Source organism: Oncorhynchus mykiss, chromosome 5 (genome assembly GCF_057628025.1).
Source record: "Oncorhynchus mykiss isolate SJ-2025 chromosome 5, ASM5762802v1, whole genome shotgun sequence".
Classification (NCBI taxonomy): Eukaryota; Metazoa; Chordata; class Actinopteri; order Salmoniformes; family Salmonidae; genus Oncorhynchus; species Oncorhynchus mykiss.
Window position 1 is genome coordinate 23,729,514 of NC_143026.1, and position 21,658 is coordinate 23,751,171.

At 46.8% G+C, this 21,658-nt stretch overlaps 1 protein-coding gene across 1 annotated transcript; it reads left to right on the plus strand.

Annotated features, from left to right (window-relative positions):
- Positions 1–6,015: 6,015 nt before the first annotated feature.
- LOC110523456 (corticotropin-releasing hormone-binding protein) lies at positions 6,016–11,460 on the plus strand. Its single transcript, XM_036977080.2, has 7 exons — positions 6,016–6,429; positions 6,782–6,875; positions 7,499–7,656; positions 8,334–8,544; positions 9,439–9,587; positions 10,021–10,138; positions 10,672–11,460. Exons 1-7 carry the CDS (start codon positions 6,349–6,351, stop codon positions 10,824–10,826), a joined length of 966 nt encoding a protein of 321 aa, XP_036832975.1. The 5' UTR covers positions 6,016–6,348; the 3' UTR covers positions 10,827–11,460.
- The last annotated feature ends 10,198 nt before the right edge of the window (positions 11,461–21,658 follow it).

A 21,658-nucleotide genomic window follows, 5' to 3' on the forward strand; every position in this document is an offset into this window, starting at 1 on the left:
TTTAAGAATGATGGAGGCCACTGTGTTCTTGGCGACCTTCAATGCTGCAGACATTTTTTGGTACCCTTCCCATATCTGTGCCTCGACAGAATCCTGTCTCGGAGCTCTACGGACAATTCCTTTGACTTCATGGCTTGGTTTTTGCTCTGACATGCACTGTCAACTGTGGGACCTTATATAGATAGATGTGTGTCAGTTCCAATCAATTGAATTTACCATAGGTGGACTCCAATCAAGTTGTAGGAACAGCTCAATGGAACAGATCAATGGAAACAGGATGCACCTCAGCTCAATTTGTAGTCTCATAGCTGGGGTCAGTTTAAAAAAAAATTGTGGCACCCCTCATGACAGCAGAAATAGAAACAAATCATTTTAGAATTCATTTCATGCAATTCAAAACATTTTGCCACTGGGTGTAGAAAAAATGTTTACATTTTCCCATGGGAGGAGAGAAGATTTAGCTAATTTATAACTAATTGCATGCAATTCTACTCCTTTTGCCATGGGGCGAAGAGGAAAATTAGCTGTTTTACAGCTAATCTCCTGCAGTTCTACACAGTTTGTCATTAGGTGGAGAGAAATGTTTGCGGTGTTAATATGATATCTGAGTGAGACTGACTAACAAAATCAAGTTTAGATAGCTGGCCGCTAAACTGATTTATCAATAAATAAAACAATTACACAAACATAAATATAAACACAACATGCAATAATTTCAAAAATTGATTTACAGTTCATATAAGGAAATCAGTCAATTGAAATAAGTTAATTAGGCCTTAATCTATGGATTTCACATAACTGGGAATACAGATATGCATCTGTTGGTCACAGATGCAGTTCCTTAAAAAAAGGTAGGAGCGTGGATCAGAAAAATTGTCTGTATCTGGTGCCCACCATTTGTCATGCAGCGCAGCACATTTCCTTTGCATAGAGTGGATCAGGCTGTTGATTGTGGCTTGTGGAATGTTGTCTCACTCCTCTGCAATAGATGTGCGAAGTTGCTGAATATTGTCGGGACCTGGAACACGCTGTCGTACACGTTGATCCAGAGCATGCTCAATGGGTGACATGTCTGGTGAGTTTGCAGGCCATGGAAGGACATTTTCAGCTTCCAGGATTTGTGTACAGATTTGTGTACACATGATGCGATGGCGGTGGATGAATGGCACGACAATGGGCCTCAGGATCTCGTCACGGTATCTCTGTGCACCATGGGGCACTCTGTTCATAACATTGACAGCAGCAAACTGCACACACAACTCCATACACACTGTCTGCCATCTGCCCAGTACTGTTGAAACCGGGATTCATCCGTGAAGATCACAATTCTCCAGAGTGCCAGTGGCCATCGAAGGTGAGCATTTGCCCGATGAAGTCAGTTACGACGCCAAACTGCAGTCAGGTGAAGACCCTGGTGAGGACTACGAGCATGCAGCTTCCCTGGGACGGTTCCTGACAGTTTGTGCAGAAATTATTTGGTTGTGCAAACCCACAGTTTCTTCAGCTGTCTGGGTGGCTGGTCTCAGTCGATCCTGAAGGTGAAGAAGCTGGATGTGGAGGTCCTGGGCTGGTGTGGTCTGCAGTTGTGAGGCTGGTTGGATGTACAGCCAAGTACTCTAAAACGACATTGGAGGAGGCTTATGGTATAGAAACAAACATACACATTTCTGGCAACAGCTCTGGTGGACATTCCTGCAGTCGGCATGCCAATTGCACATTCCCTCAAAACTTCAGACATCTGTGGCATTGTGTTGTGTAAAAAACTGTACATTTTAGTGACCTTTTTTTTGTTCCCAGCTCAAGGTGCACCTGTGTAAGAATCATGCTGTTTAATCAGCTTCTTGATATGCCACACCTGTCAAGTGGATGGACTATCTTTGCAAAGGAGAAATGCTCACTACAGGGATGTAAACAAATTTGTGCCCAAATTTTGAGAGAAATAAGCTATTTGTGCAAATGGGAAATTTCTGGGATCTTTTATTTCAGATCATGAAACATGGGACCAACACTTTACATGTTGTGTTTATATTTTCGTTCAGTGTAGCTAACATGGGGTAATTGACTGACTATTGGTGAATGACATGACAAGAGAAGAACTGCTGATGCTCAAACAAATTTCTAAATTGCACCTTGTGTATTCTACTATTCTATACACATGAGTAAGTGGAGATCCTGACTGAGTTCCTAATTAAATATATACAGTACCAGTCAAAAGTTTGGACACACATACTCATTCAATGGTTTTTCTTTATTTGTACTATTTTTACATAGTAGAATTATAGTGAAGACATCAAAACTATGAAATAGCACACTTGGATTCATGTAGTAACCAAAAACGTGTTAAACACAAAGTAGCCACCAAGTAGCCACCATTTGCCTTGATGACAGCTTTGCACACTCTGGGCATTCTCTCAACCAGCTTCACGAGGAATGCATTTCAATTAACAGGTGTGCATTCTTAAAAGTTAATTTGTGGAATTTCTTTCCTTCTTAATGTGTTTGAGAAAATCAGTTGTGTTGTGACAAGGTAGGGGTGGTTAACAGAAGATAGCCCTGATCCGAGGGCCTTCTGGGCCGCCATTTGCCCATCCCTGTTTTAGAGCCAGAAAGTAAGGTCCTTGTCAATACCAGGGGTGATTTAGGATTAAACCAATAGTCTCAGGTTGTTCTAATGGAAACTCTGTCTAGGAAAATGAGGAATATTCTGTATTTGTGGAGAGCTACTCAACCCGAGTTTGCCCACTGGACCAAATTGCAGAGCTGCTATTGTCATTTCATTTCCTGGTGGTGACTGTATTACAACTGCTCATCCAGATTACATTTGGTCTCTTACTTAATAAAGTGCACATACTGGAACCTGGTCTCACATTTTACCGTAGCCTTGCCTATTTGACGTTTGCGAAAGTTGGACAAATGTCAAGAATTAAAGTGAGTTTGTGAGATCAGAATTCACCCCACTGCTACCTTCTCAGACGAATAGGGAGACAAAAGAGACTCATCCTCTCTGGAGAAAACAAGTGAATCTCTCCCGTAATAAACCAGTGAGTGACATCATAATCACTAAGATAATGGCAGCCATTTTAATATCAGAGGTCCATTCAGGACATCATCGGAAGTTATGTCTGACCTAAGTGGACAATGAAACGCCTACCCACTTCCATGTCTTTAGCCTGGCTCCTCTCAAGAAATGGGACAAATTACCAGCATAGATGAGTGATTTACTCCAAATGCTCCAAATTACTCCAAAGAGGAGGATAGCTGGATCTGAATGTAGCTCATTTGAGAAGGTCAAGAGTGTTCAAATCAGTTCAGTCAGCTTTCAAACACAATAGGCCTAGTACTCAATTGAAGAGGGTCAACATTTTCCTTTTGACCCTTAATGCTTCATATTTTAATACAGTAAATATTCGAATGTCTACTGCATAGAATACAGGTTATACAAAATCCAATGTATTATAAGGAGCTGTGTATGTACCCCATTGAACACATGACCTTGCAAGCAATTACAGTACCTAACCTCTCAGTAAACATGCTAGGCAGACAGAGAGGAAGCATCATCAGCAATTATGGCTAATAGATGCTAACAACATAATTGACCTTGAAATGGCCATTCAGAGTCTATGAAAAACAACTGTTTACTCTACTATCAGCTCCCCTCAGGGCCCTCTTGGCATTTGTCAATGAAAGTCCACCAAGGACCCTTAATTTTTATGTTGTGTAGGACACAGCCAGAGTACCATGTTTTTATAAAGACAGAGGCGGTGGACTCAGTGTTTTTACATGGGGCCAGATTTAATCAACTCGATTTTTATTTCATTTCAACATTGGGATACAAACCCCTCTTGGGATTAATCATTTTGCTTCCATGTGAGTCCACTTACGCTCAGCAAATACCAATTCAAAGCCAACCAAACTAAACTGAGCCTGACAAACCCAACAAGACATAACAATCTTTCCACTGTCAAAGCTCCATAAGGAATGCATTTACGTTTGGACCGAGGCTCACCTGGGTTTACAGAGCATCCCAATCCAGTACTCTGCCTGGCACTCCCTCCGTACGGCAGAGGGAGAGGAGATCACAGGGAATGGAGTGATTTATGGTAAGACAACAATGAGGACCCGCCAAGTGCGTCAGCACTCCAGAAAATCAGCTTTAATAACAATGGAGAGAAGGATTAAACAAGCCAAACACCAGTTAGAATGATTTACCACGGCAACGGTGTGTTGGATCCCAGTGAGGCTCCCCAAGCCTCTCTAAATCACTTGTTAAATTTGGGTCACATTCTGCTAGAGCTATGTCTTCTGGACTGGGTGTCTATAGGCTGTTGTTAGGGTGTTGAGGCCCCTGGTCCTCTGTAATGTGAGATGTGGTGTAACGCTCAGTGTGATCATCATGACCCTTCCATAAACTTAAGGCACAATACATAGTCTCTGACCGTGTTATACAATTACATCCCATGTGTAGCATATCCAGCTATAGCATGTAACCACGCCAACCCTACCAGGACTGCACACTTTCTCAGTATTGCTAAACAGCTCAGCATCAACGGTTCAATGGAAACAGTCACCATGAGTCTCAGAAAAGTACAGTGATGTCACGGTGCAAGGATAAGCTAGCTGACGTTGGCTAGGGCTCCAGCCATTGTTTAACCCCCTGGCAGTGTTTTGATTTAGAGAGAAAAAGGACAGAAGGACAGGAGGGACAGGTACAGGAAAGACTAAATGCCACGCTGGGATGGAGCTGACCTTTCTAAATGCCTGGGGCGCCAAGTGGCTTGGAGGGATGGGCATGGGAGGGAGTGAGGAGACCGGTAGGGCAAAATGGAAATCTGTTGAGAAGATAACCAGTCAGTGACATGCATGGTGTGACGGAGGGCAAACTCGGATGGCCTGGCTAAACTGGCTAAACTGACACAGCTCATGTTACTTGTAGAATGGCTAGACTGGCTAAACTGTGTTAGTTTAACTACAACCAATAATAATATACAATCACAAGCTGATCTGAGATGTTTCTACAACTTGATTGGAGTCCACCTGTGGTAAATTCAATTGATTGGACATCATTTGGAAAGGCACACGCACATCTATAAAAGGTCTCACAGTTGTCAGAGCATAAACCAAGCCATGAGGCCGAAGGAATTGTCCGTACTTTGCTCTGGCTGGGCCACTCAAGGACATTCAAGGACTTGTCCCGTAACCACTTCTGTGTTGTCTTGGCTGTGTGCTTAGGGTTGTTGTCCTGTTGGGAGGTGAACCTTCACCACAATCTGAGGTCCTGAGTGCTCTGGAGCAGGTTTTCATCAAGGATCTCTCTGTACTTTGCTCTGTATACCATCTTTCCCTCAATCCTGACTGGTCTCCCAGTCCCTGCCGTTGAAAAACATCACCACAGCATGATGCTGCCACCACCATGCTTTACCGTAGGGATGGTGCCAGGTTGCCTCCAGACGTGACGCTTGGCATTCAGGCCAAAGAGTTAAATCTTGGTTTCATCAGATCAGAGAATCTTGTTTCTCATAGTCTGAGAGTGCTTTAGGTGCCTTTTGCCTTTCGGCAACTCCAAGTAGGCTGTCATGTTTTTCAACACAGGAGTGGCTTTGGGACAAGTGTCTGAATGTCCTTGAGTTGCCCAGCCAGAGCCCAAACTTTAACCCGATTTAACATTTCTGGAGAAACCTGAAAAAAGCTGTGCTGCGATGCTCTCCATCCAACCTGACGGAGCTTGATAGGATCTGCAGAGAAGAACGGGAGAAACTCCCCAAATACAGGTGTGCCAAGCTTGTAGTGTCATACCAAAAAAGTACTGAATAAAGGTTCTGAATACTTATGTAGATGTGATATTTCAGTTTATTTTTATTTTTTGCAAAAAAAACTGTTTCTGCTTTGTCATTATGGGGTATTGTGTGTAGATTGATGGAAAAAAAAAATCAATTTTAGAATAAGGCTGCAACGTAATAAAATGTGGAAAAAGTCAAGGGGTCTGAATGCTTTCCGAATGAACTGTATGTGCTTATCACAGTCCTAAGCGCTCAGGCATCTGTCAAAGTTCTCTCTCTCTCTCTCTCTCTCTCTCTCTCTCTCTCTCTCTCTCTCTCTCTCTCTCTCTCTCTCTCTCACACACACAGTCACAGGCGCACTGTGATGCCTATTGATTCCTCCTTTGCTCTCGTCACAAACACGCTATCTGGGGCACTGTGTATCAATTGATCTTTACGGAGTGCGTTTTTATTGAGAAGCGTGCGGTGCGTCGACCTATAAAAAGGAGTGTGGCTTGGAGCACTGGACCAGACTTTCCCCAGTTCTGTTCTTGAGGTGCGAGGGAGACTCCAGAGAGAGATACTGAGCAATATGGAGGGGACTTTCCGAGAGCAGCTGTTCTTTGTTATGTTATGTCTGTCAGTTCTCAAGGGAGACGCCAGGTACATGGAGGTAAGCCTCTGGAAGCACTTGGCACTTTTTACTGACCTGTTTCGTTCCCACGTGTTTAATCTACTAGACTTTGTAATAAAAGCTCAATTAATGCCATGTGTTCTGTGTAAGAAAAGCTGTTGCAACCTTTTGTACTCACTAAAGTAGGCCTAATGTTCACATTGTGCACTTCTATGCTACTCAAGACGTCTTTGAACATATAGGCTTGATTTATGCATTCTGTAGCTACTAACATTTACTTAATCCCTTGTGTTATCTTGCTTGATGGTATATTGCTGTCACTTGGCCATATTAGATCTTAACTTTATTTTCTAAATATTATCTAAATGTTTTTCTTTCTTTTTTTTTGCAGGAAAATGAGATCACTCCAGAAGGATTATTTTCACTTCTTAATTCAGAACTCAAAAGAGAAATACCAGAGGAATTAATTTACAGCCGACCTCTCCGTAAGTAACTGACTGAAGTAAATTCCTAAAAAAAGTTATTCACCATAGTCATATTTTACATTTACATTTGCCATTTCATTTACATGGTTGATTTGAAAACAATATTTTTCTGTTGACATTATCACACCTTCTAAAATGCTATTTTTATTAAGGTGTTTTTCATATTTTCATTCTCTGAATTTGTAATTATCAATTGTGCATGGAATTCTGAGAATAATTAATAATCTAAAATAATACGTGGGATTTTAATTTACGTAATTATAATCTGTCTATGGCTTTCATGACCAAATGTGCAGATTGAATACGACTTGATTATTTAGAAATGCATATTAATTGTTTGATTCTTTGTCAGAAATACTTCATAATGTAAAATGTAAACTGCCACTGTGCACAGAATGTAATGTTAACCCTGTCTCCATTTCTCTCTCCCTTTCAATGTCATCTCTCTTTCTGTCTCTGTATATCCCACTCTCTTTTCCTCCTCTCTCTGTTACCCCCACACCCATCTCTCTCCTTCTCACCCTCTTCTCTATCTCTTCCCTCTATCGCTCCTCTTTCCCTCTATCCTTCTCTAACCCCTTCCTTCCCTTCTTCCTACGTTCCTCCTTCTCTCCCTCTCTCAGGGTGTCTGGACATGGTGGCAGCAGAGGGTCAGTTCACCTTTACAGCAGACCGGCCTCATCTCAGCTGTGCTGCTTTCTTCATCGCTGAGCCCAACCAGGTCATCAATGTGGAGTATGACAGCGTTGACATCGACTGCAGAAGTGGAGACTTCATCAAGGTAACCACACACACACACACACACACACCAGCTATTTCACACCCACATACTGTACGTCCCAAATACTCCACTCCCGCCATCACCTTATCTGACATCAGCACCACCAGGTCCAGGGATAGAGGGGCATTTCTGGAACATTGACAGAATGAAACTTCTGGCAGATTCTGTTGTTGTAATTTGTGCCCAGGTCTGAGTAGTCCTCTTCCCCAGCCGAGAGCACCCAAAGCCAGGCATAATCCCTCGCCTCACACCCCCAACCTGGGGACACTCGTTCTTAGTAGTATATGATTACAGACTTGTAAATAGTCTAGCACTAAAATATATAGCCAATTAGCAGATTCCGTCACCAGGGGGACAATAGAGTATTTTCCTGTGTTGTTTTCTTACTTTACTCTGTAAATCCGTGCTAAGGTTACAGTTAAATCCCACCCTGGATTTAAACACAGACTGACATAACAGAGAGTCTCTTCCTGATTAAGACACCGGCTTAAACGGAAATCGCCTTTAAAAGTCAATCACAGTGCACAGGTCGTTCATCTGCATTTATTGGAATCCTGGCCGTTTTCCTTAGAGATAACTGGGTTTGATTGAATGGTTTTGATTAAGTCCACATCTCTCTCCTCTCTCCTTTCTCCCCTCTCCTCTCTCCCCTCTCATCCCTCCCTCTCCTCTTCCAGGTGTTTGATGGCTGGGTGATGAAGGGAGAGAAGTTCCCTAGTTCCCAGGATCACGCCCTGCCGCTGATGGAACGCTACGTAGACTACTGCGACTCCGGGACTGTCAGGAGAACCGTACGGTCATCTCAGAACGTTGCAATGGTGTTCTTCCGCGTTCACACCGTCGGCAGCTCCTTCACGCTGACTGTCAGGAAACCCATCAACCCTTTCCGTGAGTAGAAACCTGCAGCAGCCTGATTCTTACTGTTAATGGCCTTGAGGATTTTACTTATATACTTAGTGTCCGAATATAGTGTCCGACAATAGTGACTAGATGTATAGATAAACATGCTGAGTTAAATGTGTGTGCTGGAGTACTTTAACAGCTATCATTGATGATAGAACCTAATGCCTGTCTGGATGAGTGCCTCGTCCATTAAGTGTGCTAACATTGGGCAGGATGCCAATATACTGTTTTAATGCTTTATCACACGCTATAATGCCAGGGTAGTGTGTTAATGCTTTAGTAACACTTTAGGTTGTACAAAAGTCTTATAATGCGAGGGTAGTGATGCATGCCAATAATGTCTGTAATAATATTATTGTCGTTGGATCATGTTAGTGAGAGATTTCAGAGTAAGTTGTGGCTAAGCATGTGTATCTCAACTAAATATTAAGATCAAGGGTGCACAGCAGGGATGTATTACTACATTTTAGTCATTTAGCAGATGCTCTCATCCAGAGCGACTTACAGGAGTAATAAAGGTTAAGTGCCTTGCTCAAGGACACATCGGCAGATATTTCACCTAGTCGGCCCAGGGATTCAAACCAGCGACCTTTTGGTTACTGGCTAAACATGCTGAATAGATAGGGTACCTGTTATGGTACAGAGAGTGAAGGAATTTCAAGCACCTAGCAGTGTGTGTTCTCTAGCTGGCATACGTACAAAGCACAAAGCTGCCTACTTCTAAGTCGTGTGTGTGTGTGTGTGTGTTTTGCATTTGTTTACTAAGCAATTTTACACAAGTACTGTAAATTGATAAATGCTGTGCTATATGAAGATCAACATGTATGAAAAGTCTACAGACACTCATACCCCCCCCGCCCCCGCCCACGTCCCCCACAGCCTGTAACATCATCTCCCAGACACCAGAGGGCAGCTTCACCATGGTGATACCCCAGCAGCACAGGAACTGCAGCTTCTCCATCATCTACCCCGTGGAGATCAAGATCGCTGAGCTCAGCCTGGGACACCTCAACGACTTCCCCATCAAGGTGAGCCTGAGCAGGGACATCACCACATAGAACAGAGCTACTCACATCTGAGTCAGGAGGTCTACAGCACTGTTATTTGGTTGATTAATGCCACTCACTGATTGGCCAGAGATTCCACTCACCATGCATCACAGGTCTCAATCAAACAGCTCCTGATTAGAGGGTAAGAATAAAGAAAAGAGCAGTGCTTCTGGCTTCAAGGTCCAGATTTGAGTAAAGGGGGCTTAGATGTTTAGGCAGTTTTAGGGGATGTGGTTTAGTAAACTACCCTGCCAAAGAACTAAATATTTGTGTTAGCTCCCAGTGATGATGAGGGGATGCTTTGAGCCATCAGAGAAGAGTGTGTTGGGATATTGTAAAGACAGAAAAAAGAAGGATATGAAGGGAAGTAAAAATGCTTGTTAAACCCTTAAGCTGGTCTCTTTCTCTCTAGAAGTCCATGCCAGGCTGTGCTGGAGCAGGGGACTTTGTGGAGCTGCTGGGAGGGAACGGGATGGACCCGTCTAAGATGTTCCCAGTAGCTGACCTCTGCTACAACTTCAACGGCCCCGGTGAGCAGCACCCACATCCACACCATCACTAACACCATTGTCCACACCATCAGCATCACCACCACCATCACCATGCTGACTACAGTAGATCTTCACTACCCACACCATCACCATGCTGACTACAGTAGATCTTTACTACCCACACCATCACCATGCTGACTAGAGTAGATCTTTACTACCCTCACCATGCTGACTAGATTAGATCTTTACTACCCACACAATCAACATCCTAATACTGTATATCTAAGCCTACATAGGCAGCCCAATTCTGATATTTTTCCCTCACTAATTGGTCTTTTGACCAATCACATCAGATCTTTTCACATCAGATCTTTTTCAGAGCTGATCTAATTGGTCTTAAGACCAATTACTGAAAAACTATCAGAATAGGGTTGCCTGTCTAAACGCAGCCTAAGAGTAAATCTTTATGATCCATTGTTGAATGGAAAGTCTTATATTTGCTGACACTCTCTCCAACCTGTTATTCATGTCTGCCTGTTTTTTTCTCTCTTTCTCCTTTCCTCATCCTTCAGCCCAGATGAAGATAGGTTGTGACAACACTGTGGTGAGAATGGTGTCCAGCGGTAGGTTTGTCAACCGGGTGGCGTTCCAATACCGGCTGCTGGACCGGCAGGAGCTGCAGAGGATCAAGGTGAACAGTGTGGAGGATTTCTGCTTCACTGGCTGAGCTCTCCCTATCTATCTCTCCACCTCCTATATATACCACCTAGCTAATGGGGACCACCCATCACTGGCTGAGCTCTCCCTATCTATCTCTCCACCTCCTATATATATACCACCTAGCTAATGGGGACCACCCATCACTGGCTGCCAAATCTACCATGAGACTGATTACAGAAAGAAATCCTGAGGATCGCCATAACGTTCTGTTCTGTACTCCTTTTTGAATTTAAAGAGATTGATTTATTTTTTACCTCATTTGTTTTTTTTCTTCACTATATGTTAAATGAATTGTGGCTGGCGCTCAAGCTTAATAAAGAGTTATTTTGTGTTTGTGGGCAGTTCTGCTATTGGTTTGATTCCGTGTTTATGTTGTCTAAGTTGTGTGATTATATGAATGCCAGTGAAAACAGACCAGTGAGGGTGTTAGCCGGGTGTTTTGGTTCACGTTCTTTACAAGGAAGGGTGTTGAAAAACTGAATGTTTCTTTGTATTTATTTTGTGAGACGATGTGTGTCGTTTTGGGACTGTGGCCGGAGGCAAGTGTTCAATAGAGTATGTTTAATACATGTTCATTGCTGTTATCTATATTTATTTGTATCAAACTATTTTTTTGTAATAAAACTGAGCTGCATGGTTAAGCACTCACTGGAGCTGATAATTCATTTAATTTTCTAATCAGTTCAATTATACAGAACTAAACAGGGTTTGTTGTCAGGGAGAATGCTAAGAGGATCGTGGGGGGGGGGACACAATGAAGAGAAGTGGAAGATATCGGCATCAGTCACTTCTCAACCTAACGAGAAAAGCCACTCCAGTTCACCATTACACTGAAATATCCAACATTGATATGGACTTTAATTCGATTTGAATAAGATTTGAGTTCTTGAGACTTGAGTTCCCACAAATAGCACTGTAATATCAAAGTCATTCCATATCTTGAAGAAAAATCCCTCCAGTTCATGCTTAAAATTAGATTAGAATGTATTAATAATTTAAATTATTCGTACATTGATTTGGAGTATTAAACCACATCGCACATCAAACAAACCAATAACACATTAACTTGATGAGACATTTTTAGAACAGGCTACTTTGGATTTCAAGGGTCCAAGGTTAAAAGCTTTATGGTTAATTTAGGGTTGTGTGTGTGTCTGCATACACATTTATCAGTTAAACTGGGATGCTTTGACTGCTGTTGGACAGAGAGTTGAGATGAGCTGCAAAACAACCCTATGTTATGGTCTACATTTCACTGTCATAACGGTGACTTAACAAACATAATAAACAGTTCTAACCTCTCATACCATTATTATGGAAGAGAAGAAGGACAAGGGAGGTGAAGAGAAGAAGGCAAAGAGAGCAGAACAGAGGAAAGATGGAGAGCAGGAAGAGAAGAGAGAAGAGGGAAGGAAGTAAAGCAGAGAGAAGGAGGGGAAGTGAGGAGAGGAGGATAAGAGAGAAAGAGAAAAGGAGGAAGGAAGAGGGGATATAGTTACTTTTAGCAGTTCTGGCGGATAAGCTGCAATTACCAGCTTAGTCATGCATCACAGTTTAACCTTGTGTGTGTGTGTGTGTGTGTGCATAAAGGGAGGACAGAGGAACATGGTGTTGCTGACAAGCGCTGGCTTGATTAAAAGTCAGTGTGTATTATCACGGTGAGACACCTGCTGCACCACACAGTCCCACACCGCACCGCCCCCACTACACCGCTCCCACCACACCGCCGCCACTACACCGCTCCCACCACACCGCCCCACACCGCACCGCCCCCACTACACCGCTCCCACCACACCGCCCCCACTACACCGCTCCCACTACACCGCCCCACACCGCACCGCCCCCACTACACCGCTCCCACTACACCGCTCCCACCACACCGCCCCCACTACACCGCTCCCACTACACCGCCCCACACCGCACCGCCCCCACTACACCGCTCCCACCACACCGCCCCACACCGCACCGCCCCCACTACACCGCTCCCACTACACCGCTCCCACTACACCGCCCCACACCGCACCGCCCCCACTACACCGCTCCCACTACACCGCTCCCACTACACCGCCCCACACCGCACCGCTCCCACTACACCGCTCCCACTACACCGCCCCCACTACACCGCTCCCACCACACCGCCCCACACCGCACCGCCCCCACTACACCGCTCCCACCACACCGCCCCCACTACACCGCTCCCACTACACCGCCCCACACCGCACCGCCCCCACTACACCGCTCCCACTACACCGCCCCCACTACACCGCTCCCACTACACCGCCCCACACCGCACCGCTCCCACTACACCGCTCCCACTACACCGCCCCCACTACACCGCTCCCACTACACCGCCCCACACCGCACCGCTCCCACTACACCGCTCCCACTACACCGCCCCCACTACACCGCTCCCACTACACCGCCCCACACCGCACCTCTCCCACTACACCGCTCCCACTACACCGCCCCCACTACACCGCCCCACACCGCACCGCCCCACACCGCACCGCCCCCACTACACCGCTCCCACTACACCGCTCCCACCACACCGCTCCCACTACACCGCTCCCACTACACCGCTCCCACTACACCGCCCCCACTACACCGCTCCCACCACACCGCCCCACACCGCACCGCTCCCACGACACCGCTCCCACTACACCGTTCCCACTACACCGCTCCCACTACACCGCTCCCACCACACCGCCCCACACCGCACCGCCCCCACTACACCGCTCCCACTACACCGCTCCCACCACACCGCTCCCACTACACCGCTCCCACTACACCGCTCCCACTACACCGCCCCCACTACACCGCTCCCACCACACCGCCCCACACCGCACCGCCCCCACTACACCTCTCCCACCACACCGCCCCCACTACACCTCTCCCACCACACCGCCCCCACTACACCTCTCCCACCACACCGCCCCACACAGCATCGCTCCCACCACATCGCCCCACACCGCACCACCCCCACTACACCGCTCCCACCACACTGCCTCACACAGCACTGCTCCCACCACACTGCCCCACACAGCACTGCTCCCACCACACTGCCTCACACAGCACTGCTCCCACCACACCACACCGCTCCCACCACACTGCCTCACACAGCACTGCTCCCACCACACTGCCTCACACAGCACTGCTCCCACCACACTGCCCCACACAGCACCGCTTCCACCACACTGCCTCACACAGCACTGCTCCCACCACACTGCCCCACACAGCATCGCACCCACCACACCGCCCCACACCGCACCGCCCCCACTACACCGCTCCCACCACACCACACCTCTCCCACCACACCGCCCCACACAGCATCGCTCCCACCACACCGCCCCACACCGCACCGCCCCACTACACTGCTCCCACCACACTGCCTCACACAGCACTGCTCCCACCACACTGCCTCACACAGCACTGCTCCCACCACACCACACCACTCCCACCACACTGCCTCACACAGCACTGCTCCCACCACACTGCCTCACACAGCACTGCTCCCACCACACTGCCCCACACAGCACTGCTCCCACCACACTGCCTCACACAGCACTGCTCCCACCACACTGCCCCACACAGCACTGCTCCCACCACACTGCCTCACACAGCACTGCTCCCACCACACCACACCTCTCCCACCACACTGCCCCACACAGCACTGCTCCCACCACACCACACCTCTCCCACCACACTGCCTCACACAGCACTGCTCCCACCACACTGCCTCACACAGCACTGCCCCCACCACACTGCCTCACACAGCACTGCTCCCACCACACTGCCCCACACAGCACTGCTCCCACCCCACTGCCTCACACAGCACTGTTCCCACCACACTGCCTCACACAGCACTGTTCCCACCACACTGCCTCACACATCACTGCTCCCACCACACTGCCCCACACAGCACTGCTCCCACCACACTGCCTCACACAGCACTGCTCCCACCACAATGCCTCACACAGCACTGCTCCCACCACACTGCCTCACACAGCACTGCTCCCACCACACTGCCCCACACAGCACTGCTCCCACCACACCGCCCCACACAGCACAGCACTGCACCCACCACACCACACCACCCCACACCGCACTGCCTCACACCACACTGCCCCACACAGCACTGCTCCCACCACACTGCCTCACACAGCACTGCTCCCACCACACTGCCTCACACAGCACTGTTCCCACCACACTGCCTCACACAGCACTGCTCCCACCACACTGCCCCACACAGCACTGCTCCCACCACACTGCCTCACACAGCACTGCTCCCACCACAATGCCTCACACAGCACTGCTCCCACCACACTGCCTCACACAGCACTGCTCCCACCACACTGCCCCACACAGCACTGCTCCCACCACACCGCCCCACACAGCACTGCCCCCACTACACTGCTCCCACCACACTGCCCCACACAGCACAGCACTGCACCCACCACACCACCCCACACCGCACTGCCTCACACAGCACTGCCCCCACCACACCACCCCACACCACACCGCCCCATTTATTTAACTAGGCAAGTCAGTTAAGATCAAATTCTTATTAACAATGACAGCCTACCAAAAGGTGAAAGGCCTCCTGCGGGGCCGGGGTTCTGGGATTAAAAATAAAAAATAAATACAATATAAATATAGGACAAAACACACATCACAACAAGAGAGACAACACTACATAAAGAGAGACCTAAGACAACAACAAAGCATGGTAGCAACACAACATGACAGCAACATGGTAGCAACACAACATGGTAGCAGCACAAAACATGGTACACACATTATTGGGCATAGACAACAGCACAAAGGGCAAGAAGGTAGAGACAACAATACATCACACAAAGCAGCCACAACTGTCAGTAAGAGTGTCCATGATTGAGTCTTTGAATGAAGAGATTGAGATAAAACTGTCCAGTTTGAGTGTTTGTTGCAGCTCGTTGCAGTTGCTAGCTGCAGCGAACTGAAAAGAAGAGAGACCCAGGGATGTGTGTGCTTTGGGGACCTTTAACAGAATGTGACTGGCAGAACATGTATTGTATGTGGAGGATGAGGGCTGCAGTAGATATCTCAGCAGATAGGGGAGAGTGAGGCCTAAGAGGGTTTTTTAAATAAGCATCAACCAGTGGGTCTTGCGACGGGTATACAGAGATGACTGATTCAGATGGTGTGAAGAGGTAAGGAAATAAATAAGCCATAGTAGTGAAGTAATTACAATTTAGCAGATTAACACTGGAGTGATAGATGTGCAGATGATGATGTGCAAGTAGAAATACTGGTGTGCAAAAGAGCAGAAAAGTAAATAAATACAATATGGGGATGAGGTAGGTAGATTGGATGGGCTATTTACAGATGGGCTATGTACAGCTGCAGTGATCGGTTAGCTGCTCAGATAGCTGATGTTTAAAGTTAGTGAGAGAAATATAAGTCTCCAGCTTCAGCGATTTTTGCAATTCGTTCCAGTCATTGGCAGCAGAGAACAAAATGGATGGCACTGTGATAGACTGCATCCAGTTTGCTGAGTAGAGTGTTGGAGGCTATTTTGTAAATGACATCGCCGAAGTCGAGGATTGGTAGGATAGTCAGTTTTACGAGGGTATGTTTGGCAGCGTGAGTGAAGGAGGCTTTGTTGCGAAATAGGAAGCCGATTATAGATTTAATTTTGGATTGGAGATGTTTAATATGCGTCTGGAAGGAGAGTTTACAGTCTAACCAGACATCTAGGTATTTGTAGTTGTCCACATATTCTAGGTCGGAACCGTCCAGAGTAGTGATGCTAGTCGGGCGGGCGGGTGCTGGCAGCGAACGATTGAAAAGCATGCACTTAGTTTTACTAGTGTTTAAGAGCAGTTGGAGGCCACGGAAGGAGTGTCGTATGGCATTGAAGCTCGTTTGGAGGTTTGTTAACACAGTGTCCAAAGAAGGGCCAGATGTATACAGAATGGTGTCGTCTGCATAGAGGTGGATCAGGGAATCACCTGCAGCAAGAGTGACATCGTTGATATATACAGAGAAAAGAGTCGGCCCAAGAATTTAACCCCGTAGAGACTGCCAGAGGTCCGGAAAACAGACCCTCCGATTTGACACACTGAACTCTGTCTGAGAAGTAGTTGCTGAACCAGGCGAGGGAGTCATTTGAGAAACCAAGGCTGTTGAGTCTGCCGATAAGAATACAGTGATTGCAGAGTCTAAAGCCTTGGCCAGGTCAATGAAGATGGCTGCACAGTACTTTCTTTTATCGATGGCGGTTATGATGTTGTTTGGCACCTTGAGCGTGGTTGAGGTGCGCACATGACCAGCTCGGAAATCAGATTGCACAGCGGAGAAGGTACGGTGGGATTCGAAATGGTCAGTGATCTGTTTATTAACTTGACTTTCGAAGACTTTAGAAAGGCAGGGCAGGATGGATATAGGTCTGTAACAGTTTGGGTCTAGAGTATCACCCCCTTTGAAGAGGGGGATGACCGCGGCAGCTTTCCAATCTTTAGGGATCTCGGACAAAACGAAAGAGAGGTTGAACAGACTGGTAATAGGGGTTGCAACAATGGCGGCGGATGATTTTAGAAAGAGAGGGTCCAGATTGTCTAGGCAAGCTGATTTGTACAGGTTCAGGTTTTGAAACTCTTTCAGAACATCTGCTATCTGGATTTGGGTGAAGGAGAAGCTGGGAAGGCTTAGGCAAGTAACTGCGGGGGGTGCGGAGCTGTTGGCCGGGGTTGGGTTAGCCAGGAGGAAATCATGGCCAGCCGTAGAGAAATGCTTATTGAAAATCTTCGATTCTCATGGTGACAGTGTTTCCTAGCCTCAGTGCAGTGGGCAGCTGGGAGGAGGTGCTCTTATTCTCCATGGACTTTACAGTGTCCCAAAGCTTTTTGGCGTTAGATCTACAGGATGAACATTTCTGTTATGAAAAAACTAGCCTTTGCTTTCCTGACTGACTGCGTGTATTGGTTCCTGACTTCACTGAAAAGTTGCATATAGTGGGTGTCACGTCCTGACCTTAGTTCCTTTTTTATGTCTCTATTTTAGGTTGGTCAGGGCGTGAGTTGGGGTGGGCATTCTATGTTTTGTTCTATGTTTGTATTTCTATGTGTTTGGCCTGGTATGGTACCCAATCAGAGGCAGCTGTCAATCATTGTCTCTGATTGAGAACCATACTTAGGCAGCCTGGTTTCGCCCTTGAGTTGTGGGTAGTTCTTTTCTGTCCCTGTCCCATACAGGACTGTTTCGTTTGTTCTGTTTTGTTATTTTTGTTCTAGTGTTCAGTGTAATTAAAAGATCATGAACACGTACCACGCTGCACCTTGGTCCTCTCCTTCTTCCACCAACGACAACCGTTACAGTGGGGACTATTCGATGCAGAGAGAAGGACAGTGCACCGTCTAGCCATACTCCCAAGTACTTGTATGAGGTGACTACCTCAAGCTCAAAACCCTCAGAGGTAGTAATAACACCTGTGGGAAGAAGCGCATTATTTTTACCAAACCATATGACCTTTGTTTTGGAGGTGTTCAGAGAAGGGGTCAGCTCAATCCATCAATCAATCACATTTATTTATAAAGCCCTTTTTACATCAGCCGATGTCACAAAGTGCTCTACAGAAACCCAGCATAATACCCTAAACAGCAAGCAATGCAGATGAAGCACGTGGCTAGAAAAACTCCCTAGAAAGGCCAGAACCTAGGAAGAAACCTAGAGAGGAACCAGGCTCTGAGGGATGGCCAGTCCTTTTGGCTGCCGGGTGGAGATAATAACAGTACATGGCCAAGATGTTCAAACTTTCATAGATGACCAGCAGGGTCAGATAATGATAATCACAGTGGTTGTAGAGGTTGCAACAGGTCAGCACCTCAGGGGTAAGTTGCAGTTGGCTTTTCATAGCCGATCATTCAGAGTTAGAGACAGCAGGTGCGTTAGAGAGACAATCCAAAACAGCACGTCCGGGGCAAGGTAGCACATCCAGTGAACAGGTCAGGGTTCCATAGCCACAGGCAGAACAGTTCAACCTGGAGCAACAGCATGACCAGTTGAACTGGGGACAGCAAGGACTCATCAGGCCAGGTAGTCCTGAGGCATGGTCCTAGGGCGAGAGAGAGGGACCATACTTAAATTCACACAGGACAACGGATGAGACAGGAGAAATACCCCAGATATAACATACTGACCCTAGCCCCCCGACACATAAACTATTGCAGCATAAATACTGGAGGCTGAGACAGGAACGGTCAGGAGACACTGTGAGTATAAGAATGTATCATCTGTCTATAAATGGATGAGAGCTTCCTACTGCCTGAGCTATGTTGTTGATGTAAATTGAGACAAGCGTGGGGCCTAGGATCGAGCCTTGGGGTACTCCCTTGGTGACAGGCAGTGGCTGAGACAGCAGATTTTCTGACTTTATAACCTGCACTCTTTGAGAGAGGTAGTTAGCCCCTCGGAGTCACCAATACTCCTTAGCCGGCCCACAAGAATGGAATGGTCTACCATACCATAAGTCAATAAAATAGCAGCACGATATTGCTTAGAATCAAGGGTAATGGTGACATCATTGAGGACCTTTAAGGTTGCAGTGACACATCCATAACCTGAGCATACCAGAGAGAATACTATACACATCAAGAAAGACAGTCAGTAGATTACTGACAAGTTTTTCCAACACTTTTGATAAACAGGGCAAAATAGAAATAGGGTCAGATAGTTTTTTGGGGTGAGGTTAAAGGAGCTCCTTCAGCACCTCGGACTCAGTGACTGCCTGCAGAAAGAAACTTTGTCGCGGGCAGGGGAAAAAGAGGTAGAAGAGTCGGGGATAGTAACATTAGAAGGGATGGGAGATGAGGAAATGTTGGATGGGCAAGAAGGCATGGCTGAGTCAAATAGGATTCCTGACTTAATGAAGTGGTGATTAAAGAGATCAGCCATGTGCTTCTTGTCAGTAACAACCACATCCTCAACATTAAGGGACATTGGCAGCAGTGAAGAGGAGGGTTTTTTCTCCAGGTCTTTAACTGTTTTCCAGAACTTCTTGGGGTTAGACCCACAGAGAGAGAACTGCTCCTTAAAGTAACTAACTATGGCCTTCCGGAGCGCCTAAGTGCACTTATTTCCCTGAAAGATAGAGTATGCGTGTGCTGAGCCTTTTGCCAAATGCAATTCTTGAGGTGGAGTAACTCTGTAAGATCACGTTCGAACCAGGGGCTGAACCTGTTTTTAATTCTCATTTTCTTTATGTGGGCGTGTTTGTTAACAATACCATTGAAAATATTAATGAGCAAAAAGCTGATTTTGTACCATTTTACAGAGGCCAGTTCATGAAGGAAGGCTTGCTCATTAAAGTTTTTTAGCAAGCGTCTATGACAAATCAGGACATGTCGTTTCACTGAGCAGCCATTACGAACTCAGGCTGTAAAACAGTGATCACTAAGGTCATTACAGAAAACCCCAGACTGAGACCTAATTTGTGAGGATAATATTGAGGAGTGTAACTTTTTCTGGGTGTTTGGAGTAATACCTTGTGGGATTGGTAATAATCTGCGAAAGATTTAGGGAGTTGCTTTAGGATTTAGGATTTAGATTTAGGGATTGCTTTAGGACTTGGTCAGGTGGTTTAATCCATGAAGGCCTGATTGGTGGAGTAATGCAGAGATGGTTGTCCTGGAAGGTTCTCCCATCTCCACAGAGGAACTCTGAAGCTCTGTCAGAGTGACCATCGGTTTCTTAGTCACCTCCCTGACCAAGGCCCTTCTCCACTGATTGCTCAGTTTGGTCGTGTGGTCAGCTTTAGGAAGAGTCTTGGTGGTTCCAAACTTCTTCCATTTAAGAATGATGGAGGCCCCTGTGTTCTTGGGGACCTTCAATGCTGCAGAAATGTTTTGGTACCCTTCACCAGATCTATGCCTCGACACAATCCTGTCTCGGAGCTCTACGGACAATTCCTTTGACCTCATGGCTTGGTTTTTGCTCTGACATCCACTGTCAACTGTTAGCCCTTCTCTGTTCCCCACTGTGTTTGGGTTAGTAATAATTTGTAGAGTGCCTCTATTTTCCCTCAGCATGCATTTTTTCACTATTCTGAATGTCGAATTCTGAGTCGAATTCAATACTGTGGTTGTAATTTTGTCAAATTACCATCATAATAAGAGTTCGTAATGGATTATATGTTCTTCTGAAATATGAACACAGAAATACTGGACATCTTGAACTCGTATTTTGATGGTGATTTGGACTTACATTTTGCTGGTCTCGGTCTTGACTTGGTCTCGCCCCCCTCTGGTCTTGGTCTTGTATCGGTCTTGACTCGGTCTCGCCCCCCTCTGATCTTGGTCTTGTATCGGTCTTGACTCGGTCTCGCCCCCCTCTGGTCTTGGTCTTGACTCGGTCTCGCCCCCCTCTGGTCTCGGTCTTGACTCAGTCTCGCCCCCCTCTGGTCTTGGTCTTGACTCGGTCTCGCCCCCCTCTGGTCTTGGTCTTGTATCGGTCTCGCCCCCCTCTGGTCTTGGTCTTGTATCGGTCTCGCCCCCTTCTGGTCTTGGTCTTGTATCGGTCTCGCCCCCCTCTGGTCTTGGTCTTGTATCGGTCTCGCCCCCCTCTGGTCTTGGTCTTGTATCGGTCTTGACTCGGTCTCGCCCCCCTCTGGTCTTGGTCTTGACTCGGTCTCGCCCCCCTCTGGTCTCGGTCTTGACTCGGTCTCGCCCCCCTCTGGTCTTGGTCTTGTATCGGTCTCGCCCCCCTCTGGTCTTGGTCTTGTATCGGTCTCGCCCCCCTCTGGTCTTGGTCTTGTATCGGTCTCGCCCCCCTCTGGTCTTGGTCTTGACTCGGTCTCGCCCCCCT